The 27,056-nt window shown below is 44.7% G+C and overlaps 1 protein-coding gene across 1 annotated transcript; it reads left to right on the forward strand.

Annotated features, from left to right (window-relative positions):
• On the forward strand, positions 1-25,881 carry DDX21 (DExD-box helicase 21). The gene is made up of 17 exons (XM_044296440.1): positions 1-158; positions 2,195-2,326; positions 2,420-2,614; positions 2,753-2,899; positions 3,759-3,834; positions 5,980-6,158; positions 6,460-6,577; positions 6,909-7,094; positions 7,214-7,359; positions 8,519-8,671; positions 9,068-9,229; positions 9,309-9,428; positions 11,829-11,902; positions 12,331-12,490; positions 13,593-13,727; positions 15,049-15,093; positions 25,511-25,881. Exons 1-17 carry the CDS (start codon positions 105-107, stop codon positions 25,721-25,723), a joined length of 2,295 nt encoding a protein of 764 aa, XP_044152375.1. The 5' UTR covers positions 1-104; the 3' UTR covers positions 25,724-25,881.
• Positions 25,882-27,056: the final 1,175 nt, after the last annotated feature.

Raw genomic sequence — 27,056 nt, forward strand, 5'->3', positions numbered from 1 at the left:
GGACATGACGTCGTTTCCTCTTCCCTTTTCACGCTTCCCCCTGTAGCGTGGCCGCTGCTCGTTCCCCTCTCTCTTGGGTGCGGGACTTTTAGAGACGAAATTTAATGCCGGGATTACTTCAAACCGGAGAAATGGAGAGCGGAGTCGGCAAGAAGAAGGTGAGCGGGCGGGCTGCCGGCAGGGGGCGCTTCCGTGCTGGTTGTCGGGCTCCTTGTGGCCGCATCAGCTGACCGCGCCGGGAAAACACATGTCCGCAGCTGGGGGGACTACTACTCTCATCATGGTCCCAGATGTGTGTGCTGGGACTTGTAGTTCTCTAGCTCAGTCCATGGGCACAACTAGTAATAATCTAAATATTTGTTTTTCAAGCATAGGGTAAAAAAAAACACTATATATATAGGCCTCATGGTACATGTGCTTTTGTCACCCTTTATTATGGTGACAGACTGGGTGCATTTATAACTGCACTTTTAAAAGAAAATAAAAGGCCATCAATATAAAGGTTCTAGAGAACCTCTTTAGAAAGGGGCATTTTGTGTTTATTTAGTGTCTATGGGGGCACATACAACAACGGGGCCTCTTTAAACAGCTGATGGTCAGGGGTGTTGGACCCCCACCGATCTCGTATTGAACACCTATCCTGAGGATGGGTCATCAATATAAAATAAAAATCCCAGAGAGCCCCTTTAATATTTAATTAAACTGGATTTAAAGGGAACCTGTCACCGGGATTTTGTGTACAGCGCTGAGGACATGGGTTGTTAGATGGCTGCTAGCACATCCGCTATACTCAGTCCCCATAGCTCTGTGTGCTTTTGTGTAATAAAACCGATTTGATACATATGCAAATTAGCCTGATATGAGTCCTGTCCCTGACTCTTCTCACATACAGGACTCATCTCAGGTTAATTTGCATATGTATCAAATCGTTTTTTTTTTACAAAATAAAAGCACACAGAGCTATGAGGACTGGGTATTGCAGATGTGCTAGCGGCCATCTAGCAACCCATGTCCTCAGCTATATACACAAAATCCTGGTGACTGGTTCCCTTTAAACTTTTTCCTGTACACGCTGTGATGGTGAGATCAGTCATCCCTCTTGGCAGCTCCTCACCAGTGTGTACGGGGCCTTCAGTCGCCTGACTTTACTGCTATATTACACAGTTGGGGGAGGATTTATCAAGGCAGGAGTTCCCCTACGTCATAGTCTTGGTCCCTGTGCTGGAGTAGGATGCGCCTAAGTTATTAAGAGGCAGATACTTCTTAGAAATCGCGTGCTTCTCCGGACAACCCCTCGTGTGCTGGGAGCTGCCGTAGACTTGAACTATAATATATGTAAGTTAGGCTAGTTTCACTCTAGCGTTTTAGAGCTCCAGGCTATAATGGGGACCGACAAATGCGCAGAGAAGCGGCCGGACTAAAACAGCTGCACACAGTGGTATTCGTCCGGCAAATTCTCGGCCTATTTGCTGGGTTGCGGACGGATCTCCACCAGACACCATTATAGTTAAAGGGGTTTTCCAGGTAAATATAATGATGGTCTATCCTCTGGGGCCCCACCCGTCAGCTGTTAGAAGATGCTGGTGCTCCATCAGCGCTGCTGCCTTTTTCTAGACCATGTGATGCCATAGAAGTGAATGAGCCAAGCTGCAATACCAAGCACTGCCACTATACGATGTACGGCGCTGTGCTTGGTATGCTGCCGGTAGTCCGCATCGTTCACCAGAGCTCCGGTGACCGCGGTGGGTCCCTGAAACCGCAGAATGGTCGGAGATGCTAATGTGATAATGATGACTTATCCTAGATCGTCAATATATATATTACCGGATCACCCTTTAATGGGGCTGGCGGACATTCAGGCAGCGTCTGACAATGCCGGCACATTGAGACGCTAGTGTGAAATTAGCCTTGGAGTAAATCTGGCAGGCTGTGATAGGCACCGCCCCCTCCTGCTAAGCCATGCCCTTCGAAAGTGTTGAGAAACTCAAATAGGTGCAGATACGGTGCGCCATGATTTGCAGCTTTTGAACGCTGCAATAGGGGTGTGACTAGGTTAATGAATGCCCCTCAGTATTTCCCAAAATTTGGTAAATCTAAGAGTCCATTTGAAGTCGCCTGTCGCCCCAAATTGTCTATGAATGTGTTAGGGGCCCCCTGAATCTCAGTCTCATACGTGACGGTGGTTGTCTTCCAGAAAGTATCTGAAACTCCCACAACCAAGAAGATGAAAAGAAAAATCCACAATGGGGAAACAGAAGAACCTGACTTTGAGCAAGTGTCTAATATCAATGAAGAGGTGACCGAAGACTGTAATAACAATAAACAGGTAGGACGTGACTGTGACCCGACCAGGTGTTGTCACCTCTGGGACCTGATACTAATGGACTCCTTTTATCTTCTCCCTGCACTCTTACATTAGACACCGAAACAGAAGAAAAAGAAGCTTGCCAAAAAAGAGAGTTCTCCTGAAGCAGCTGAGCAGATAGACGAGGAGCAGGAAGTCACCGAAGCTCCTAAAGTCAAGAAATCAAAGAAGAAAACGCCAAAAATCGAGCAGGAAGAATCAGAACAGCAAAACACAGCAGAATCCGAACCACAGATCAACGGCAAAAAGGTAACTCCATCGCCCCATCCCTCTGGAAGATCGGGATCGAGCGATCGATTTGCGTTACTTTTGTCCTATATCATATCCACCCCTGTCTTTGTCACTTCTGCCATTCACCTTATTTTACAATCTGTACTTATTTGATAGAGTGGTAAAAAATCCAAAGCAAAGAAAACCTCAACGACTGAGAATGGAGAAGTACAATCCACAAATAACGATGCCCCACAAGCAAAGAAAAGGAAAACGGAGCCCGAGGCAGAGGCGAACGCGGAGGAAACCAAATCGGATGATGAGGTATGTGTTTCCGGAGAGTACGCAAGGTGATTGGGGCACATACACTGATCCTATGTAGTGTTTGGGCGGGCAGAAAATGCAATACATTCGTCACGGGCTCCCACTGCGTGATATTAAAGGCTTATCCCAGGATAGTCAGTCAGTATGTGATTGGCAGGGTGCCACATGCCCGACAATCGTCTTGGCGGACCTTGGCCTGCTGTGCAGATTTGCATGTCAGTTTTTTTGTTTTTTTTTTTGTTTTTTTTTGGTGCGGATTTCGCCCTTTCCATTTCAACTGAGACCTGCGGCAAAACCAGATCAAATGTGCACCAAAAACAGCAAGTAACACCTGGTTTCTGGCACAGAGTTAGTGCAGAAATGCGCAGCAGTTCACACAAAATTGAGGCTAGGTCATCCATATTAAAAGCCCGGAGATCCCCTTTAGGCCGAATGCACACGGCCGTTTTTCACGGCCGTGAGCAGTCCGTGGAACCACGGGCTGAAATTCCTGCTGAGAGCAGGAGCGCATGGCGTCATGGGTTGCTATGATGCCGTGTGCTCCCTGCTGCCGCCACAGTACAGTAATACACTGGTATAGATCATACCAGTGTACTAGCGTATTGCGGCGGCAGGGAGCGCACAGCGTCATAGTAACCAATGACACCGTGCGCTCCTCCACTCAGCAGGAATCCAGCCCGTGGTTTCACGGACCGCTCACGTACGTGTGCATTCGGCCTTAAGGTGCATTCGCAGATCTTTTGGCAAATCAAGATACTAGAAGACAAGTAGATTTGTACATTGGGGACATTTGTCAAATCCAGTGCAAATCAAAACTGGAACGGCTGCGGGTAATCTTCAAAATGTTTTTCTTTTGTAGGAGACCGCCTTGGAAAAAAAGGAAGGCGACTTTTCTAATTATCCTATTAGTGAAGAAACCATTACAAATCTAAAAGGTAAGGTTCATGCTTTTACATTTGCTTGCTGTATTAGCTGCATTAGGCAGTTTATAGCCGTTCTCAAGACAGGCGATCCCTATATGTTCCTCCAGTGGACATAGCTGGTGACAGGCCCACAGACTTCTACCGGTGAGATGTTTTTTGAACTTACTGCACCACTGGGGTGTACAGATCCTGCCCGGGAGAACCATAGCGCAGGCGTGGGATCTGTCAAGTACATAATAATCACTTCTTTATTGCCAGCGGATCCCTTGTGGTGTCCAATTCACTCCTGAAACCAGACAACCCCTTTACCATACATCTCTAGCTGTCACAGGAGTGATTACAATTTGGCAGATAAAGACCCCCCCCCCCCCCTTTCATGGCTCTTGTATCCAGTGAAGTGGGGTTGCCATCTTTTATTTTAATTTTTTTTGCATCATTCAGATGTATTGGTGGTGCGTATCTGTCTGCATTATGTGCAATTATCTTGCATCGCTAATATTTTCAATTTAAGGACTATCTTTTTATTAATTTTGTATTTTTTTTTTTTTCTGCCATTAACTTTATGCCAATGTACCCATATGAGAGCTTGATTTCTTTTTTTGTGGGGCAAATAGTATTTTTAGTGACACTATTGTGGGGTACATATAATGTGTGTGTATATATTATTATTATTTTTTTTTTGGGGAGTGGTAAAGAAAACGGTTTATTATTTTTTAAACTTAAAATTTACGTATTCACAGTGCGGCATAACTAGCATGTTATTCTGTGGGTGCAAAAACATCTTAGGCCTCAAAGTGTACATATATGTGTATAAAAACTCTTTCACACTGCTGTGTGCGGCCCGTGGTCGTGCTGTGGCCTGCAAAATGCGGGCCGCAATGCACGAGCTCAGTCTGTGGGGCAGCGGATCGCGGACCCATTCACTTGAATGGGTCTGCCATCCGGCTGTTCCGCAACAAAGATAGAACATGTTCTATCTTTTTGCGGAACGGAAGTACGGGACGAAACCCCACGGAAGCACTCCATAGTGCTTCCGTAGGGTTCCGTTCTGTGCTTCAGTTCCGCATTTGCGGACCCATTCAAGTGAATGGGTCTGCATCCGTGATGCGGACTGCCCACGGAACGGCGCCCGTGTATTTCGGCCCGCATGTGAAAGAGGCCTTACTTAAATGGAGAGACTTCTACATACACACATTGGCACATCTTGCAGACGCATAGGGCCACTTTAACACATACATATTACGCACATAGGTGTGTTATACACATAGTGACACAAAAAGTATGTGTATAGTGATCTCAGCCTGTCTGTAGCGCTGCGGTATATACAATGATGAGAGCTTGGACGGTCGAGCCCCAGTTATAAAAGGATGTGCACACTTATGCAACCACTATTTTATTTTTTTATTTTTTTATTTTTTTTGTGTTTTCTTTGTAGTTTTTTTTCCCCCTCCATCTAAAAGATTTTTGAATTGAGTGGTACAGTTTATAGGTCACATTAAAGGTAGAAAAAGTTCTGAAATGATTTATCTTTAACAGGGGTGTGTAGACTTTTTATATCCACTGTATATATACAGTGAGTAGAGGGCTCAGCCTGTCCTGCTCTACTCCGGCCTAGATGCGTCGCCACTAGGGATGAGCAGGAGCTCCGGCCAGACCTCAAGCAGCAGATGGTGCCTGCGGGGGGCGCTTTCACCCAGTCTGAAATGGTTTGGCATGTCATAAGAGGTGTGGGAGAAAAAAAATTATTGTGCGGATCAGTGCAGCATTTGTGCACCAAAATCCACGATTTGTAACTTATTTATTTTATTTTTTAATGCATTTTTTCTGCAGATCTCACCTCTTCATTGGAAAAGGGGTCAAATCTGCAGCTTAAACCGCAAACATAATTGACATGCTGTGGATTTTGGAATCCATACTGCAGGTCAGTTTCTGCACAGAAAAAAAATCTGCAAAGTGTTATGACTTGTGTCATCTCATACACTTTGCTAGTCCTGTACTACGCTGCCTTTTATCTGCACGGAAAACCCGCACATATTCTGCAGTGTGTGCATGTGCTTCTTCTGTAGCAGGTATGCCACACCTGTTCTGGTACCTGTGGCAGTAACCTTTATCGGACATGGTCTCAATATCTCAATATCATTGTGTCTTGTGTTACAGCAAAAGGAGTGACTTACCTGTTTCCTATTCAAGCCAAAACCTTCCATACTGCTTACAGTGGTAAAGATGTTGTAGTCCAGGCTCGCACTGGTACTGGCAAAACCTTCTCATTTGCAATCCCTCTGATTGAAAAACTAATCCAGGACAAATCCCCATTGGTGCAAGGACGACCCCCCAGGGTAAGACCCTTGTAGCTTGCTGAATGTGAGCCTAGAGCCACACACGTTTACATGCTTTGTATATGAAATGTATTATTGATGTGTTTTAGGATCTAGTAGCAATTCTGCTTGGGCTTAGGCCTAGTTCACACATCACTGATTGTGGCGCCTCCACAGAGATCAGGTTGGTTGTAAGATCTGCACCTCCTCTCTGTTTTTGACCTGCAACTGGTTTTGGATCATAATCGCTGATCAAACACTGTGTGAATTAAGCTTTGCAGTAAGTGGATGGACTAATGCGCCACGACTAATTCTTTCTTAGGTGCTTATCCTCACACCCACCAGAGAACTGGCAATCCAGATAACAAATGAAGTTCGCAGCATCTCTAAAAAGCTGAAGACCTGTTGTTTCTATGGAGGGTCTCCTTACCAGCAGCAAGGTGAGGTGGCGTCCACGACAGACTGAAGTATTGATATATTTGCCATTCGCTCCACAGATGATGGAGGAGTTGTGGAATGTCTTGTCCCAAAAATGTAGATATGATGGGTAAAGACATTTTACTACTGGACTGAGCTACGAAGCTTTGACACCAGCTTTATTCCATATGTGTGTCTTCTATTGCACCCCACCCCACTTGCACCATGTACCCCCTGTGTCTTCCCCAAAAGGCCTCTCCTATGTCACAGTGCCATCTGCTTGGGTAGCTGAAAAAGCCTAAACTAATTTTTTATATATTTTTTTATTTTATTTATTTTTGTCTTCTCCTCAAGTATTTGCCATAAAAACTGGGATCGATATCCTGGTGGGGACTCCTGGCCGTATAAGAGATCTCATCCAGAACTACAAGCTGAATCTGACCATTCTGAAACACGTGGTCTTGGATGAAGTAGACATGATGTTTGACATGGGGTTTTCTGAGCAAGTTGAAGAAATATTATCTGCTCGTTATAAATCTGGTACGTAAAAAGAATTGCTGGTGTTTTTAGTGAATGTTACTAGCACTTAGATACAAGACTGGACTTGCTGTCTGTTCTGAAGTTTAAAATGTACTTTTTTTTTCCCTTCTATTTTGAAGATCCAGATGATAATCCTCAGACCCTTCTCTTCTCTGCGACCTGCCCCGATTGGATGTATAATGTTGCTAAGAAATACATGAAAAAAGTTTATGAAAAAATCGACCTTGTTGGACACCGTAGTCAGAGGGCTGCCATCACTGTGGAGGCGAGTCCTATATTTCACACTTCTTGGATGTGGGATCCGACCACATGTGCTGTTTTTTTTAATGATTAAGAACAAGAAGGGAATAAAGGGAGAGTTATTCTAAAAGGAATTTGTACAAGCACTCTTTTATAAAGGAGGACCTGTTGGATATTATCTCTCACTACAGATCCACTTAGTCTTCCTGAACAGGATCTGTTGGTTATGGTGGTTATGTACTATGATTTAAAGGGGTTTTCTGGAACTTCTGACTTATCATCAATATTTATCAGATTGGTGGTGGCAGGGGGTTTCTGACTCCTGGTACACCTGCCTTTTAGACTGCAGCGCTTGTACGAGCCCTGCGCTCTCTTCAATGTTTACCTGCAGGGCATCGACAATGCAGCAGCGGTCGAGAGTCTGACCCCTGCCCATCTGATATTGATGACCTATTCTGAGGATAGGCAATCGGTATGAGAAACCTGAACAATCCCTATAACTGAGTGTCAGGGCTTTTCCAGAGTTACTTGTCCTTGTTACTTTTAACAAAACTTAATTCACTCTTGTGAAGCAGGGTTCCTTTGATCATTTGTATAAATCTTTGGCATACTTGGCATTAATGCCTGACAGTAGTACACTGTTTGGCTATGCTACTGGCATAGCCTAATGGGCAGAAACTAATGGCAGGCCTGGAGGGCTTTATAAGGCCCCTGCTGCTATGATAACTCATCAGCACCCTACAATTGTCCCTTGCCTCTGTTAACTACTTTTATGCCACCATCTCTATTGACCGCAGCACCTAAGAGCTCAAGCTGTGGGGATCAGCGCTAGCTCTGGTCTCGGCTGTTGTGGTGAGCCCCTGCCTCTATCTCATGGAGACATTGAGCAAGTACCCATGAGATCATCGTGTTTGGTATATCCCTCACAATACAGGAACCAGCTCCCAATCATGGCTGATTGATGTTGGTCTATCTTACTTTACTAAACCTCAATCACGATTTGCATCAGTGATTGTGATTCAAAACCAGGATTGGAGCCTCCACAGACATGTGGTATAAGGGAAAGATCTGCACCTGTTCTGTGTTTAGAGCCGCTCCTGGTTTTGGCTCTCCATCACTGAGGCATTATTGTGAGTTTTCCTTCTGTATTTCTAGATTTATGAATGATGTGTCTTTTCTTACAGCACTTGGCCATTGAGTGTAACAGATTCCAGAAATCAGTCGTCCTTGGTGATGTCATCCAGGTGTACAGTGGAAGCCATGGAAAAACAATTGTCTTCTGTGACTCCAAGTTGGAAGCTCACGAATTGTCAACAAACTGCGCCTCATTAAAGCAGGTCAGCGTGCCCTACGTTCTGGAGATATTAAAGGGGGTTTTCTGAGGATTAATATTGATGACCTATCATCAGGATAGGTCATCAATATCAGATCGGTGGGGGTCCAACACCCGGGCCCCCAGCCAATCCGCTGTTGGAAGAGGCCAGCTGCTCTGTGAGCGCTGTGGCGTCTTCCCAAGTCATGTGATGTCACCATGCATCGGTCACATGGCATAGTTGCACTGCTCCGGTGAGCACTGAAGCTTCCCAAAACAGCTGATCAGCAGGACTCGGGCCCCCGCTGATGTGATAATGAAGACCTGTCCTGAGGATAGGTCATCAGTATTATTTCCAAGATAACCCTTTAACTGTGGACTTCTGGTAAAATGCTTATTTATTTATTTATTTTACTTTAAGACCGCCAAAGCATTACATGGAGATCTTCAGCAAAAGGAGAGGGAAGTCATCTTGAAAGGCTTTAGAAGTGGCTCTTTTAATATTTTAATTGCAACCAATGTCGCTGCCCGTGGTCTAGACATTCCAGAAGTCGATCTTGTTGTGTTATATTCTGCACCAAAGGTGAGTGACTTTAATGCAAGTGGGAGCGGTAAGACAATGACTGTGACCTCCATCGGTAACGTGTATGCTGTCCCCACAGGAAGCAGATTCTTACGTCCACCGTTCGGGACGCACGGGCAGAGCAGGACGCACAGGAATCTGCATTTCCCTTTATGAATCCAGAGACAGATATTACTTGAACAATGTTGAGAGAAGTACGGTATGTCAAACTAAATTGCTCTCCTGGCTGACCTTGTCTATTGATATAATTGTAAACTCTTTGAATACTATTTAGTGTACCTCAACTAGTGAATGGCATACTTAAACATCAAAGCGGAATTGAAAAATAATTGCCTTGTGTGAACATGTCCTTAGCTGAGGTCCAGAATATAATGACTGTAGTGGCACAACTACTACCGGTAGTAACTAAGGGTACTTTCACACTAGCGTTTTCTTTTCCGGCGCTGAGTTCCGTCCTAGGGGCTCAAATCCGGAAAAGAACTGATCAGTTTCATCCTAATGCATTCTGAATGTAGAGCAATCCGTTCAGGATGTCTTCAGTTCAGTCTTTTTGACTGATCAGGCTTTTCAGAAAACCGTAGCATGTTGTATTTTTACCTCTGGCCCAAAATCCTGAACACTTTGACTGAACGCCGGATCCGGCGCCGTGTGTTCAGTCAAACCGGTCCCTTCAGCATTCAATTCTTGCCTGGTGGAAAAAGTCTGTCAGGCTTCGATCCCCTCAGGTCCGCCGGGACTTGCGTTTGGTGGCTGAACCGCCTCCCTCGGCAGATCTCCGCTGTCCACATCCCCGGAGTCAACAATTGGGCAGCCGACTTCCTCAGTCCCTAACGTCTCAACCTGGGCGAGTAATCTCTCTCCATCCAGAGGTGTTTCAACAGCTCTGTCAGTGTTGTAGAATCCCAGACGTGGATCTTTTCGCCTCCAGTCTGAATCACAAACTTCTGCTTTATGTCGCCAGACGCCTTGGTGCTCCCGTGGTCCCAATTCACTCTCCTGTATCCCTTCCCCCCCACCCCTTATCCTCAGGTACTCAAACGTCTCAAAATGGATCGTGTCCAAGCGATATTGGTGGCTCTAGGCTGGCCCCGCAGGGTGTGGTACGCAGATCTCGTCTTCCTGCTCGCTGACGCTCCATGGCGGCTACCACTGCGTTTCAACCTCCTTCGCAAGGTCCGCTGTTCCCCTCGAGTTTACCTCTGATTCATTTAACGGCATGCCTGTTGAAGCCGCGGTCCTGAGGTTCCGCGGCCTCTCAGTCAGTTATCCAAACCATGCTTCATGCACGTAAACCACAGTTGGCCAGGATTTACCATCGTACCCGGAAGGCTTATTTTGCCTGGTGTGAATCTGGCGAGGTTCACCCTATCCTTTTTTCTGCCCCTAGGATTCTTGCCTTTCTTCAGGCCGGCCTCAAGAAGGGTCTCTCTCCGCCTGGCCTCCCTCAAAGGTCAGGTCTCGGCCTTGTCTGTTCTTTTCCAAAGGCACTTGGCTTCTCGTTCCCAAGTGAAAACCTTCCTTAAGTGGGTGGCTCATCGCGTCCCTCCCTTACGTTCTCCAGTGGAACCATGGGATTTAAATCTGGTCTTAGATGCCCTTCAGTCCCCTCCCTTTGAGCCCTTGGAGGAGATGTCTCTTTTAAGGTTGCCTTTCTAGTTGCGATTACCTCCATTCGCAGAGTCTCGGAGCTGGCGGTGCTCTCTTGCCTGTCTCCCTTTTTGGTTTTTCACCAAAAAACAGTTTTTCCGACCATCTCCAGTTAACGGAGTCCTTCCGTCATTTTCGGACTCTGTCGTTCCTGAGGGCTCACATACGGCTTTACAAGCTTTCAAAGCCACCATCTCTCATTCGATTGTCAGCTGTCAAGGAAGCCTATGTGGCGAAGGGTCGGGATCCCCCTTTCCGGTTGACCGCTCACTCCACTAGGGCGGTCGGGGCATCCTGGGCGGTCTGTCATCTGGCCTCTGCCTCCCAGGTCTGCAAGGCCGCCACCTGGGCTTCAGTTCACACCTTCTCCAGGTTTTACCACATCCATTCCTTGGCCTCTGCTGATGCCAGTTTGGGTCGCAAGGTTCTGCAATCGGAGGTGCATTAGGTTTTTTGCATGGCTGTTTCTTCCCACCCTCGGGGACTGCTTTGGGACGTCCCATGGTGCTGTGTCCCCCAATGCCATTCATGATACAAATTTATTTTTGTACTTACCGTAAAATCCTTTTCTCGTTGGATGCATTGGAGGACACAGACCCCACCCTTGTTGTTTTTTGGTTTTTTTTTTTTTTTGTTCGGTTTCCCGGGACTCTTCGATATTGGTCCTCCTTCTGGTTTAGGATATGTTGGCTTCACTTTTCGATCTGGATTTTGGTGCTCCTACTGCTTTAGTACCAACTGGTTAGTTTAGTGTCTGTGCAGAGGGTATAGCCCATCTGGGTGGAGCCAAGCACTTTTCCTTTCTAGTGGCAGCTGGGCATATACCCATGGTGCTGTGTCCCCCAATGCATCCAAAGAGAGAAGGATTTTATGGTATTTATTAAAAAAGTGGTTTACGTGCTTTCCTTTGGTGCATTCATATGCAAAGTAAGAATATTTTGTCTTCCTGTAGGGGATCACCTTCAAGAAAGTCGGAATTCCATCCATATTGAATGTGGCCAAGTCATCCAGTGCTGATGCCATCAAGTAATAATAATTAAATGTTTATTCACTACTGCATGATATCCCGAAAGGGGAATAAAGCTGTTATGGCAGCGAATGATCATTTTTTTAGAAAACAGTGTTGGAGGGTGTTTTTGGCTGGCAAATGGGGTACACTTGACAGATTTACATAAGGTTACTGGTATAGGAGATGTGACTCTAGTGCAGGGGTCAGCATATTTTAGCCCTCCAGCTGTTGTGGAAATACAACTCCCAGCATACACACTTGCTTGGCTGTTCTGACCTGCCATAGAAGTCAATGGAGCATGCTTGGAGTTGTAGTTTCACAGCAGCTGGGCCCAGCTCTGGGAGTACTTTTTTAATCAGAATAATACTTTTTGCTATTCTTACAAATGGACAGATTACCCATATGTAATGACCAAGTTATTTTGTGTCCTCCCGCCCCCCTCCAGGTCATTGGACTCTGTCTCGGCTGATGTCATTGAACAGTTTAAAACATACGCAGAGGAGCTCATCGAAAAGAAAGGGGCTGTCAATGCATTGGCAGCAGCGTTGGCTCATATTTCTGGGGCTTCATCCCTGAAGCAGCGATCACTTCTTAACATGGAGCCGGTGAGAATCCTTACTTATGTGAAATGCACTTGGAGATACTAAGAAGCATGAATATGTATGCCACAAGTGTGATTAACTAACAAATACTATGCCCTGTATTTTTCACCTATTTGTCAAGGGCAGATCTACTGTGTCTGTCTGATTTCTGCTGAGGATGAACCCCATTGGAGAGGATCAGTATCTGGTGGGTGTCCGGCATCTGGGACCCCCACCCATAAGCTGTTTGAGCAGGCATCTGCCTTCGCAGTAGCACCGCGGCCTTCTCTCAGCTCACAAAGCACAGCGCCGTACATTGTATAGCGGCTGTGCTTGATATATGGGGGGGGGGGGGGAAGGATTTTCGCTTGCCCACCATCGTCCTTCGCCGTGCACGGATCCTGGACCAGGAATCAATCGGAACAGTAGAAAAAATCCAGCAGCAGGCTCAAGATAAAATCCAATTTCTTTATAAAATCCATAGACTGACCAGACAAGCAAGTCGGACCTCGCTTGTCTGGTCAGCCTATGGATTTTATCATGAAGAATTAAAGAAATTGGATTTAATCCTGAGCCTGCTGCTGGATTTTTTATTTTTTTTTCTACTGTTCTGATTGACAGCGGCTGTGCTTGGTATCGCACTCGGCTCCATTCACTTCAGATGAGCTGCTCCTCGGCCATTTGACTGATTAACATGATGTCATTCGGCCTAGGCAAATCTGGAAAAGGCTACAGATGACTGGTGGGCTCCTGGGTGTCGGACCACCACTGATCAGAGGTCATCAGTGTTAAAGTCCCGGAAAACCCCTTTAAAGGAGTTGTTGGAAATAAGAATCTTGCACAAGGCCTATAATTGCTTAAAATAATTTAAAAAAAAATCCTACTCTCCTTTCTCCAGTGCTGTTCTTTGCTGCACTGGTCCGGTCCTGCATGTGATTGGCTGCAGTGGTGACCATTCCACACACTTGCACATCACCTATAGTGTCGGTAGGATATTAATTACCACATGACCGCCGCACCCATTTACCAATATTTTAAGCAGTTGCAGGATTCGTCCAAGACTTATCTGAAACAACCTCTTGAACTCCACTGCATGTTCATATCATATTTTTTTTTCTTTTTTTAGGGCTTTGTTACAGTGCTATTGGAGAGTTCAGTGGCCATCCACACCCTTTCTTATGTTTGGCGTTCCATTAAAGAGCAAATGGGAGAAGATATTGATTCAAAAATACACAGAATGTGCCCACTAAAGAACCTCATGGTAAGTCTTGCACTATTAAAGGGATGTTTATTTGGTACGGTTAGTGGCTTTCACTTCAAGGGACTCTCCAGTGATAATGACATTTTACTAAGTGCCAGGAGCCTTCACTAAGCTAAGGATTCCTACTCAGATGTTACTGCTGGTGTCCTCATGTAGTACTAGGGAGCCTTCACACACTGAGGATTTTGTTGCAGAAATTTCTGCGACTGAAAATCAGTTTCATTGACCTGAATGGGGTCTGCAGAAATCCATGTGCTTGGTGCCCCATTCAAATGATTGGAACTGTTTGGAACTTTCTGCCACAAAATCCGCAGGGTGTGAAGGCGCCCTTACATGTCTCACACTGAAGTCTCTGTATGTGAAACAAGGGAGGCTGAGTACTTCAGGGCACGAATCCCTATATGAAGAGCCATCTCTAAGTATGGGGTCCAGAGCAGGGACCTTTCTCTGTGACCTCAGTATGCCAAAAACATTGAGGGACATTTGTCAAGACTGGCGTACTCTTACTTCAGCCTTGATTTCCCTGCATTGGCGTGAGTTGCGCCTAATTTATTGAAACGGATGCCTCTAAATAAATTAGGTGCTTCTCTGATCTATCATGCGCCATTAACTGAAAGGGGTTGTCCGGGCTTTTAATATTGATGACCTATTCTCAGGATGGGTCAATCAATATCAGATCAGTGGGGGTCCGATACTGGGCACCCCCGCCGATCAGCTGGATGAGGAGAACGGCACGCAGTGTGCATGTGCCGTCTCTTCCTGCAAGGTGCTGCTTTGTCCCACATAGCCGCAGCAGGAATAGAGACAGCACCTGCACCCTGCTCGCACAGTCTCCTCATACAGCTGAAAGCGGGGATGCCAGGTGTCGGACCCTCGCCGATCTGATATTGATGACCTATCCTGAGGATAGGTCATAAATATTAAAAGCTTGGAGAACCCCCTTGAAATCTATGCCAGCTATAGGCTTGGGTAGACCGGCTATAACTGATGACCCTTTCTAGTGAAAGTTATAGTAAGTCCAGCGGGAAGCGCAAAGCCCCTCCCCTTTTCTTGGCACTCCAGAAAAGTGCAGAGAAACTGAAAGGCGCAAATTATGGCATCCATTTGGCTTGCTCCATAATTTTGTGATTATCACCATTTATGTTTGGCGTTCCACTAAAGAGCAAATGGGAGAAGATATTGATTCAAAAATTAATTAAAACATTTACTAAATGTCCCCCATTGAGTCACTGAAACTATTGTTATTGAGTGATACCTTGGAGTCCAATTATTAATTCATTATTATTAAAGCTGCTTTTTTTTTTTTTTTTTTCCCAAACAGGGAGCGTGTTTTGATGTAAAGCCAGAAACTCTTAAGGAAATGCAGGTAAGTCCTTGATGTGGTGCATTTCATTGTTTCCCAGCAAAGACATTTAGAATGTAGAAGGTGCTGAATATTAAAAGGGTTGTCTGGGATATAAATATCTAGATAGGTACTGCCGACATGAGCGCACGCACTTGAAGACTGCTCCGCGCCCCGTATAGAATCTTGCACCATCCTGGCATACTGGCCACCCTCAGCACCTAGTGGCAAGTGCACAAAAGGAGGAGACCTGTGAAGTCAGCGATGGGCCCCAGAAAAGCGCAATCAGCAGCTGAAAGAATGTGAGGCAAGAGGCCCAAAATGGCACCGCCGCTGCCCCTGCTACACCGCGAGCGGCAGTCATGCGAGGTCAAGCAGCGCAGCAGTCAGAGGCGGAAGGTACGGGGGAGCTTGAAAAAACCCTAAAAACTGTTTCTGACCAGCTTCTGACCGCAATTTCCACCTGTCAGACTTCACTAACCTGCAAAATAGAAGAAGTGAAGGTGGACCTGGGCCTGCTGAGGCAAGATGTGCAGCAGCTGAGGGAGCGAGTGTGTCACACAGAAGACAGGGTCTCTCTCGGCTTTAGAAGATCTTACTAGACCACTTGTTGGCAGAGTGCACGATGTGGAAAGGTCTGTGAACCTATTGCAGCAAAAGTGTGACTACCTTGAGAACAGAGCCAGACGCAATAATGTCAGGATCCTGGGTCTACCAGAGCGCGGAGGGCTCGGATCCGGCCACTTTCCTGGAACTTTGGTTCAAGGCGCAGTTTCCTGAAGCGCCATTTTCTGGCGCCTACGCTGTTAAGAGAGCGCACCGGGTTCCCACCAGGCCTCCCCCTCCAGGAGCTCCCCCCAAGGCCCCTGCTGGCGCGGATGCTTATTTGGAAGGATAGAGATCTTATCCTGAGTCAAGCAAGAAACAAGCGTGACATCAAACATGAAAGTGCGAATATATTGCTATTTCCTGATTTTTTTCAGCTGAGCTACAAAAGAAGAGGGCCCCCTTATCTCAGTCAAGCGACGACTACCTGATTTAACCCTACAATACTCCATGGCTTATCAGGCACGTCTTCGGGTAATTGATGGAGAAAAAACATTTTTTTTTCGTTGATCCAAAGAAAGCGGAGGAATGGATCTCCAAGAGACAGTCGCCCAAGACCTCGTTGATGTTATTGCCTTTGCAGAAGTCGCAAGTATTTGGTTCACACTGTTACTCACCTGCTAGATGCGTTCCGCTGACTTATTCTGCACTAGTGAAGCGTTTGAGTCCATAATACTCCACTCTGATATGGCGGCGGGATGCTGCCTTCTTCCTTTCCTCCTTTTTTTCTCCTTTTTCAAATCTCTATATGTGCACGCATTATGCAATATAATTTTTTTTGCTACGGGGCTGAGCAGACGCCTGCATAGGTTTTAACATCATATTGCCCTATGCAGGTCTCCGGTAACTCAGCCACACTACAGGATGGCAGCGATGTCCTCATTTACAGGTTTACTCAATTATCTGTTGCACTACAGTTAAGTTATATACGGTTTATTCTTTTTTTTTTGAACATAATTTTTATTGTTTTCAGAAGAAAAAGAACAGGTAAGTGTCACATACAGAGCCCAAAATGTATGTTTTGTCTGCAGCATTAAGAATCATTATAAATCTTCTAATATACTCTGTATGGTGTCATCATTTTTAACATAATAATTAACAGAGCAGGTTATATAAACATTACTATAAGTAACATTGGGAGAATAGAGGAAAGGAAATGGATATAAAGGAGTAAGGGGGGGGGAGGGGGGGGAGTGACAAGGAGTGTTAAGTACATCTGAGCTTTACCTATCTGTTAGGACTGTGTTAAATTTGGAGTGAAGCCAACAATCCCATGCAAGTTTAAACTTGGCTCGTTTATTGGATATGGAAGCATTGAACATCTCACATAGACAGTTGTTATTAACAGCATTTATAATTTCCGCTAGTGGAGGGGGGTTTGGATTCTTCCAAAAGTAGGCAATTTTCATTCTAGTGGCCACAATTACATGAGTAACAACTACTCTAATAGTATGAGGAAATAAGTCTAAATAATCGAAAACTATATCATGGGTGTTAAAAACCCCCAATTATTTTTCTTCTCCAACTCCCTATTGGGAAACATTCGCATCCCTATATACGGTTTATTCTGTTAAAGGCATGGTACACTATTCATACTAATTTAGCGCAGAGGGTATATGAGAGCAGGTCCAAAAAAGAGGATCTTTATCTCTCTGGTGTTGGGGTATTGATCTATTTGGCGAATAAGATTTCCGTTTATAGATGGCAGATTTGAATGTTGTATCCTGGAATATAAGAGGATTGGGCAGCCCTAGGAATAGGATTGCTGTATTCTCTCATCTACGCCAGTACAATCCTCATATTCTGGGGTTGCAGGAGACCCACCTGACACCAGAAACAGGTAATAGAATCAGGAGGCCATGGGTTCAGTGGTCTCTGAATGCGTACGGGTCGACGCATTCCAGAGGAGTGGCTATACTTGTTCATAAGAACATTAGATGGGAGGTTCAGAAGGGCAGTATATTCTAGTATATGCATTCATCAATTGTGCTCCATATGTTGTGGTCAACATATACAATCCCCCCTGCTACTTTAACCATATTCCAGGTGGCGATGAGCTTCGCTGCGCAGTATCCTAATGCTAAACTACTCTGCTTGGGGGATTTTACTTTAGTGATGCATGAAGAAAATGGATAGATTTCACTTAGGGATGGGAGAAGGTGATTGCACTCAACATGTCACCATCCTTTCTAGAATGACTAATGAACTGGGATGGCTAGATATGTGGAGACTGAAACATCCGCTTCAGAGGGAGTACTCCTGCTTTACTCCTGCCAGGGGTGCCTTGTCCAGAATTGATTATCTTCTTGGCAATGCAGCAGTTTACACAGATCTTGTGGTTGTTGGATATGGACCACAAGGACCCTCGGATCATGCACCGGTCTTTGCTAAACTCAGACTCCATGATGTTGTCAAGCAGAGTATCAAAATGCGCGTTCATCCATTCTGGTTGTCTCTTATAACCGTGAATGATAGAATTCCTGACCAGCTTCAGCTATTTCTGGAAGTGCAGGATGAGATGACGGATGATTTGCTACTCTGGGAGACAATGAAAGCCTACTTAAGGGGATGTCTCAAATCGTCCATATCCTATATCAAAAGAGATTCTGCGCGCAAGGAACTGGAATTGCATACTAATTGCAAGGAGGCAGAGAACTTGTTTAGGTCTAATCCCTCTGAAGTGAATAGGCAGGATTGGATGCTTAAAGGGGTTCTGCACTTTCATTTAACTGATGATCTATCCTCTGGATAGATCATCAGCTTCTGATCGGCGGGTGTCGGACCCCCGCCGATCAGAAGCTGATGATCTATCCAGAGGATAGATCATCAGTTAAATGAAAGTGAAGAACCCCTTTAAAGGTAGGCTTTATATCAGGGGTGCACAACCTGCAGCCCGGGGGCCACATGCGGCCCTTGATACCATTCTGTGCGGCCCCCAACCATCTAATAACAGACATGTATGTCTGTCTTGTGGCTGCTCACATGTATTTTTCCCATTAGATAGGAGTCCCAGAACTGTAACCAGACATTAATGGTAAATACCACATGTTCAATCGGCCATAAATACAGTTTTTCAGTTGTTAATACCCCTTTAAATTTTAATTTCTGCCCTCGTCATTGGTTCAGTCTGGCAATGTGGCCCCCGACCAGGAAACGTTGTGCACCCCTGCTTTATATGATGCACCTCAGGGGAAAGAGTGAGCATAATTATTATTATTTTTTTTTTAAGCAGCAATCCTTTGAGACGGGTAATCAGGCAGGCAAATTACTTGCTCAAATTGTACGTAGTAACAGCATGTTCCCCCCCCCCGTTGTTAGAATAAAGAATTCTGAGGGCTTGGTGGTAGAATCAGTCGGGAATATATTGGAATGCTTCAAGGGGTTCTATCGAGATCTTTATAAGTCTGCAGCTCACTACTTAGGGACTTATTTAATGGAGGTAGTACATCCCCAGCTTAGCGTAGAGGATTGGAACCTATTAGAAGCTGACATCTTGCTAGAAGAAATCCAAATGGCAATAAAGGAGCTGCTGGCTGGTAAGGCGCCTGGCCCGGATGGAATTCCGGTAGAAGTGTATTCTAACTATGCTGATGTATTGGGGCCCTAACTTCTTAAATTATATCTAGCTACTCGGCACTGGCATCGGCTGTCAGAGTCCATGTATGATGCTACTATAGTGGTGATCCTGAAGCCAGACAAAGACCCTCTGGAGTGTGGGTCATATAGACCAATTTAGCTCCTGAACCTAGATTATAAAATACTTACTAGGCTATTGGCTACTAGACTGAACAAGGTAATCGCCACTATAGTACATAAAGATCAGTCAGGATTCATACCGGGTAGAGCGACATCTGATAACATTAGGAGAGCGCAGGCCATCGCGCAGATGGGAATGGCAGGAGATAAGCACTGGGCCCTGGCATCGCAGGATACAGCCAAGGCTTTTGACTCATTGGAGTGGATGTACTTAATAGAAGTGTTAGAGCTTTGGCTTTGACCCTAAGTTTACCAAGTGGGTGGAGATACTATACCAACTTCCCAAAGCAAGCATATTAGTATTATGGGTCACATTCAGAGTCTTTTGAGCTCCACAGAGGCACTAGGCAAGGATGTCCCCTGTCGCCGCTACTATTCGCCATAGCGATAGAACATTTTGCCCTCAGAATCAGGCAGGATCAGGTCTTTAGAGGCATCAGCATGGGAGACAGGATAGATCAAGTGGGTTTATATGCGGATGATCTCCTTCTTTTTATGGATGAATTTGAGACTATGCTCCCTAGAGTGATTGAAATAATAGAAAAATTTGGGGAGCACTCAGGTTTGCACATAAATTGGACGAAATCCGCAGTTATGCCCCTATGGACACATACGTGGCCCTCAAATACTGTAACTTACTGGTGGTGGACCGTCTCAAGTACCTGGGGATTGTGATCACCAGAGATCCCCAACTGGCATATTCTTTAAATATAGCACCCCTGGAACCCTTGTTTACTGATAAATTCAGAACGTGGAAGTCTCTACCGTTATCAGTCATGGGAAGATTAAACCTGGTCAAAATGATTCTTTTGCCCAAGGGTCTATCTCCTGGCACATGCATGCACACCGGTACCGAGGGGATTCTTTGGTTGCGATCATTCACTGGAGGCTAATTTTATCTGAGGAGAGTCTAGACCAGGGGTCCTCAAACTTTTTAAACCGGGGGCCACTTCACTGTCCCTCAAACCATTGGAGGGCCGGACTATATTTTTTAAAGGGGTATTCCCATCTTGGACAATAGGGGAATATCCACCGCTGGGACCCGCACCTATATAGAGAACAGAGCCCCGAAAGTGAATGGGAGTGTACTGCGCATGCACTGACCATGCTCCCATTCATTTCTATGAGGCTGGCGGAAATAGCCTATTTTCAGCAGCCCCATAGAAATGAATGGACGGCGGCTGCTTATGCGCAGTGCGCCCTCCTTCACTTTCGGGGCTCCGTTCTCTATATCAGTGCGGGTCCCAGCGGTGGGACCCACACCTATAGGACAATGGTGGCATATCCTACCTAGCGATATGCCCCCATTGTCCAAGATGGGAAAATCCTTTTAACTATGACCAAATTCCTATGCACACTGCACATATGTTATTTTGAAGTGAAAAATACAATATAAATTTTGTAAAGTTAAAATAAATCAGCAGACTTGCTAGTACTTCAATGGGAACTGTGGGCCTGCTTTTGGCTAATGAGATGGTCTATGTCCGGTTCCATATTTGTCACTGCTAGTCGTAACAAGTGATGCAAGTGTGCATCAGTTAATCTAGATCTGGTTGGAGATTTCAGATGTTTCATTCTTGGAAAAAGTCTGTTCACAGACATAAGTGCTGCCAAAGATGGTTACCATTTTGAGTGCATGGTTCCTGAGATTAGGATATGTCTCAGAGGGGAGAGATGCATAGAAATTAGGAAGGCTGCTTGACTTGAATGCGTCTTTCAGAGAGTCACAATTCTGCAGTTCAGCTAGTTCCATTTGGTAAATTGTATCCACATTTTCAATGTCAATAGAAAATGGGTTACGGAAAAGCTGTATGTCCTGTTCATGGAGATGAAGCTCTTTAAATCTAAATTTGAACTCCTTTTGCAAAGTTTCCAGTGAATCCACACCTGTTTTGTTTGGGAATGGAACCAATGGTTTTTCTGCTAACAGGTTTTGAGTTGTGGGGAGATGGCAGAAGTTTTCCTCCTTAACTTGTTTGATGAGGAGGCCTAATTTTACTTCAAATGCTTTCACATGTGATTGCATATCACAGATGAGCTTCCCTTTTCCTTGAAGTTGCAGATTGAAACTGTTGAGTAGCTCTGTTATATCTGTCAGAAAGGCAAGGTGCCATTTCCATTCTGCATCATTGAGCTCTGGTACTTCTTTGTTTTTTGAAAGTAGAAAAGCTGTAATCTGTGGAAGTAAGTCATAGAAACGTCTCAAAACTCTCCCTCGACTCAACCAACGGACTTCTGTGTGGTACAGAACATCTTCATAGGCAACATTTAGCTCAGACAGAAATTCCTGAAATTGTCTGTGGTTTAGTGCATGAACTCTAATGAAGTTAACACAAGATACCACAATTTTCATAACAGAGTCCCACTTCAGTGATTTACAACACAGCGCTTGTTGGTGGATGAGGCAGTGTATGGTAATTGGATGAGGATGGTTATGTGAGCAATTACTCCTTTCTTAGACCCCACCATGCTAGGAGCACCATCAGTTGTCACACTGGCTAGTTTAGCCCAATCCAGCTCCAAACCATTCACAGTTTGGCAAAGCTTTTCATATATATCCGCTCCTGTGGTTGTACCTTTAATGCTTTGCAGTGCAGCAAGCTCTTCTGTGACTTCAAAATAGTCATTCGTCCCACGAATGAAAATGAGAAGTTGGGCAGAATCCCGAACATCATTGCTTTCATCGAGTGCCAAGGAAAAATAGCAAAAATGTTTTGCAGTGGTTTGCAAATGCTGATGCAAATTGTCTCCCATTTCTTCAATCCTTCGTGTCACTGTAGGTCCCGAAAGACTCACTGTACTAAATAAATCGGACTTCTCTGGACACATCTCTTTGGCAACAGAAATAAGGCATTCTTTAACAAATTCTCCCTCCACAAATGGTCTGCCAGTGCGCGCTATTAGCTTGGCAACTTGAAAACTTGCTCGCAGTGATGAAATATTTAGCTGCTTCTGCTTCACAAAAGTATTTTGCTGAGTTGTCAATGTATGTTTCAGTTTTAATATTTTATCTTTTCTCACTTCTCCGACCAAACAATCATTTATCTTTATGTTGAGTTTGATAGTGGCGACGCAAATTGTATTCTTTGAACACAGCAACTATATTCTGGCATATCAGACACACAGCTTTTTCTTTATACCGCATGAAAAAGTAATCGTAAGTCCACTGTTCTTTGAATATCCTACACTCCAAGTCAATTTTTCTTTTTCTTGACATCATTGTTTCCTAGGGATTCAAACTTGCTATTAGTAAAATACCAATGTGTGTGTGTGTGTATGTATATATGTATATGTGTGTGTGTGTGTGTGTGTGTGTGTGTGTGTGTATATATATATATATATATATATATATATATATATATATACATACAGTACAGACCAAAAGTTTGGACACACCTTCTCATTCAAAGAGTTTTCTTTATTTTCATGACTATGAAAATTGTAGATCCACACTGAAGGCATCAAAACTATGATTTGACGTTCTGGTTTGGAATGGCTATATAAGCAGGAAGATCCTTTCCATGGGACAATCATGACACTAACATAGGATCTTCCTGCTTATATAGCCATTCCAAACCAGAACCCCCACTTACAGGCCTCTGCCCCCGACGTGGACACTTACCTCTTGCAGGCTTTTCCATGCAGACCAGATCAGTCCCTGACGGGGTTCTCCCTATATAACGGACGGGGTTCTCCCTATATAACGGGCCTGAAAGGAAATGCGTATATAAGTAGGATGCTATTTTATTATCATGGTTGCCCCATGGAAAAAAAACTGCCAGTTGGCTGGATTGGCATGCTCTCGATTGTTTCCCAAAGAGACTTGGATAATGAAATATCAGGCTGCAAGTCTGCATTTCAATAGGTCAGATTCTGACCTATTGAAATGCAGACTGGCACCCTGATATTTCATTATCCAAGTGTCACTCTGACTGACCTGTTGACAGGCAGACTGGCATTTCGTTATCCAAGTGTCTTTGAGAGCATGCCAACCCAGCTAACTGCCCGTTTCCCCCCCCCCCCCCACTGTCACAGTGGCCACCATTTTACTTTGCCCCACAGACAAGTGGCCGCCATTTTAATGTCCGCCGCATCGGCCCTGCCGCCCCACCACCCCCCCATTGTAAAAAATGCCCACCACACACTGTCTCCCCAATGTTAATATTACAAATGCCACACTGACACACAGTTGTTCCGGCTGTTCTCTCTGCTCCGGGCGGGCGGCGGCGCTAACTCACTCACTGTAGTTCACGCGCCAGCGTCGCCTGAGAGGAGGCGAGTGACGTCAGTGAGCCGTAACGTACCGCCGGAGCAGAGCTGATATCGGAGGGAGGGAGCCAGGGCGCAGGAGGCGGAGAACAGATGCGAGTAGGCCTAAGGTTAACTGTTAAAGACCCGGCGGGCCGGATCAGAGTCCTCGGTGGGCCGCATGTGGCCCGCGGGCCGTAGTTTGAGGACCCTTGGTCTAGACGGAAGCTCTCCCTTTAATGTTTTGCAGAGATCTAAGCTAGAGGGGGGGAGCTGCCCTGCCCGATTTCCCCCCCCCCCCCATATTACCTGGCTGGTCAGTTGAAATTCTTAACTCCTTGGATCTCAGCATCAGAATTGCCGAACGCGGAATACTACCTTAAGGAATATTTACACATGTCTTCCCTATTATTGGAAGAGTCACATTCCATCCCTACACGCCTGCTCCCTATACATAGATTGGCTCACCAGGTATGGAGTGCTGTCAAGATGCAGTCATTCAAAGATCTCACGGATGATATTCCAATGTGGGATAACCCCATCTTTACTCATTTGAGAGAATTGGAAGGAGTGAATCTGTGGAAATCCCATGGGGTCCTTATCCTGCGAGACCTATATGTTGAGGGCACTCTGCGTTCCTTCTCACAGATGCAGGAGAAATTCGAGTTACCTCGGAATTTTTTTCTTTAGATATCTGCAACTGAGACACGCGCTAACAGCTCAATTTGGGGAAAGAGAACAAAACATTTCAAAATACCCTTTAATAGGAATTCTAAGATCACAGGGCCCGATGGGTATCATTTGTGCTTTATACGCACCTGCTGAGTAATCGAATGCTGTGGAACCCCCTTGCTATCGAGGGAAAGTGGAAAATCTCAATACCTTCGCTAATGGCTGATGATTGGAATGAAGCCTTGATGGCTCCGATGAAGGTCTCCCCATCAATCAACAGGTTGATCCAGTTGTTTGTTTTGCACAGAAGCTACCTCACTCCCATTAGACTACACAAAATGGGCAGACTACCACACAATAGATGCCATAGATTCTTACAGGTAACGCTGATTTCTGGCACCTCATGTGGGATTGTATGTACTTAAAAGGCTTCTGGAGAGCAGTGATAGAGGTATTGACAACTATGGTCTCCTCCTCAGTACCGCTCTGCCCTAGGGTTGGTGTTCTGGGTGTATTAGATGAGATCTGGGGACATTATCGCAGGGTATTCTTGAGTGAGACTCTGTTCTTCGCTAGAAAAGCCATTGCTCTGAGATGGATGGCTTATAGACCACCCACACTAGGTCAATGGAAATCGCTGGTCAACCACGCTGTGAGTATGGATTGTATTTATTCACAGGAATTGCCCACAAAAGTTTCACAAGGTGTGGGGAGAGTGGTGTTCATCTCCTTTAACTTTACATAATGCATGCATGTATTCTGTGGCCGATACGGTTCATGCGTCTGCTGTATAATATTTGGATCTCGTGCTCTGGATTGCTGCTTCATTATATCTGCTGATTACTTCTCCCTGATCGAGACTGGATCTCTCTTAGTGTTAGATGCAAGATTGTAGAGATATATCATGATGTCAATGTATCCCCTGTGTGGGATTTAACCCTGCTTGATAATGCTGTAACTTGCCTTACTTGTTAAACTCCAATATCTCCATATCTGATCGGCGGGGGCCCGACTCCCAGCACTACTCACTGATCAGCTGTTTGAAGTTGCCACATTGCTATACCGATTGTGTTTGGATTTTTTGCGTTTTCATGCTTACTACCCCTAGAAAAACGTAATAAGCGCAATTAGATTTAATGTGGCGCTGTATGTCTTCTAGGACGCCTGGGGCAGCTCAAGACGCTGGAAGCTTTCAGTCGCAACAGAATTACCCGAACTTCAGGAGTCAAGGAGTGACATGGAAGGCTCCCGCGGCAGAGGTTTTGGAGGCAGAGGAGGAGGAGGAAGATCTTTTGACAGAAGACGTGGCGGCAATAACAGGAATTCATCCCAGAGAGGAGGAAACAGACGTGGAGGCTTTAGAAGGCGCTGATGGATGCCAGGAATTGTTTTTTTTAGAACTTATTCTCTCAAGAACCAGCGATGCTTTGCTGAGTTTGACAGGACTTGAGTTGATAAATCTGCCACTTTATTTCATGCCATGTAAAGCTGTTTACCCCTGCCCTTATTAAAACCCTATCTTAGAGTAAATCTGTCTCTTTGCATTCATTGTGTGTGTGTGTGTGTGTGTGTAGATTTATAATGACAGAATATTACTATGTGTACATGGAAGGTGAGCGTCCAGGGCTGATAAGCAAATAGTCTTGCCTTGCGTATTGGCACAGTTTCAATCGCCTGCTAATTCCCACTGGTTGTATGAAACTGCAGTACTAATACTGTGCCATCCCTAAGCCAGCCTGTGTGTGTGTGTGTATGTATGTGTGTGTGTGTATATATATGTATATATATGTGTGTGTGTATATATATATATATATATATATATATATATATATATATATATATATAGTGTGTGTATGTGTGTGTATATATATATATATATATATATAGTGTATGTATGTATATGTATGTATATGTATATATATGTATATATATATATATATATATATATATATATATATATATATATATATATATATGTGTATAGATAGATAGATATATCAACGCAGCACTCTTCTTGCAAAAAAAATGCAGTGTCTTTATTCACACATGTGACACAAAATAGGCAACGTTTCGATCCCCTTCCGGGCTTGAGAAGGATCCCGGAAGGGGATCGAAACGTTGCCTATTTTGTGTCACATGTGTGAATAAAGACAGTTTTTTTTTTTATTAGAAGAGTCTTTATTTTTAGGACTATGAAAGATGTAGATTCACACTGAAGGCATCAAAACTATGAATTAACACATGTGGAATTATATACATAACAAAAAAGTGTGAAACAACTGAAAATATGTCATATTCTAGGTTCTTCAAAGTAGCCACCTTTTGCTTTGATTACTGCTTTGCACACTCTTGGCATTCTCTTGTTGAGCTTCAAGAGGTAGTCACCTGAAATGGTTTTCACTTCACAGGTGTGCCCTGTCGGGTTCAATAAGTGGGATTTCTTGCCTTATAAATGGGGTTGGGACCATCAGTTGCCTTGTGGAGAAGTCAGGTGGATACACAGCTGATAGTCCTACTGAATAGACTGTTAGAATTTTGTATTATGGCAAGAAAAAAGCAGCTAAGTAAAGAAAAACGAGTGGCCATCATTACTTTAAGAAATGAAGGTCAGTCAGTCCAAAAAATTGGGAAAACTTCGAAAGTGTCCCCAAGTGCAGTCACAAAAACCATCAAGCGCTACAAAGAAACTGGCTCACATGCAGACC

The sequence above is a fragment of the Bufo gargarizans genome, chromosome 6, assembly GCF_014858855.1.
Source record: "Bufo gargarizans isolate SCDJY-AF-19 chromosome 6, ASM1485885v1, whole genome shotgun sequence".
In the NCBI taxonomy this organism is placed as follows: Eukaryota; Metazoa; Chordata; class Amphibia; order Anura; family Bufonidae; genus Bufo; species Bufo gargarizans.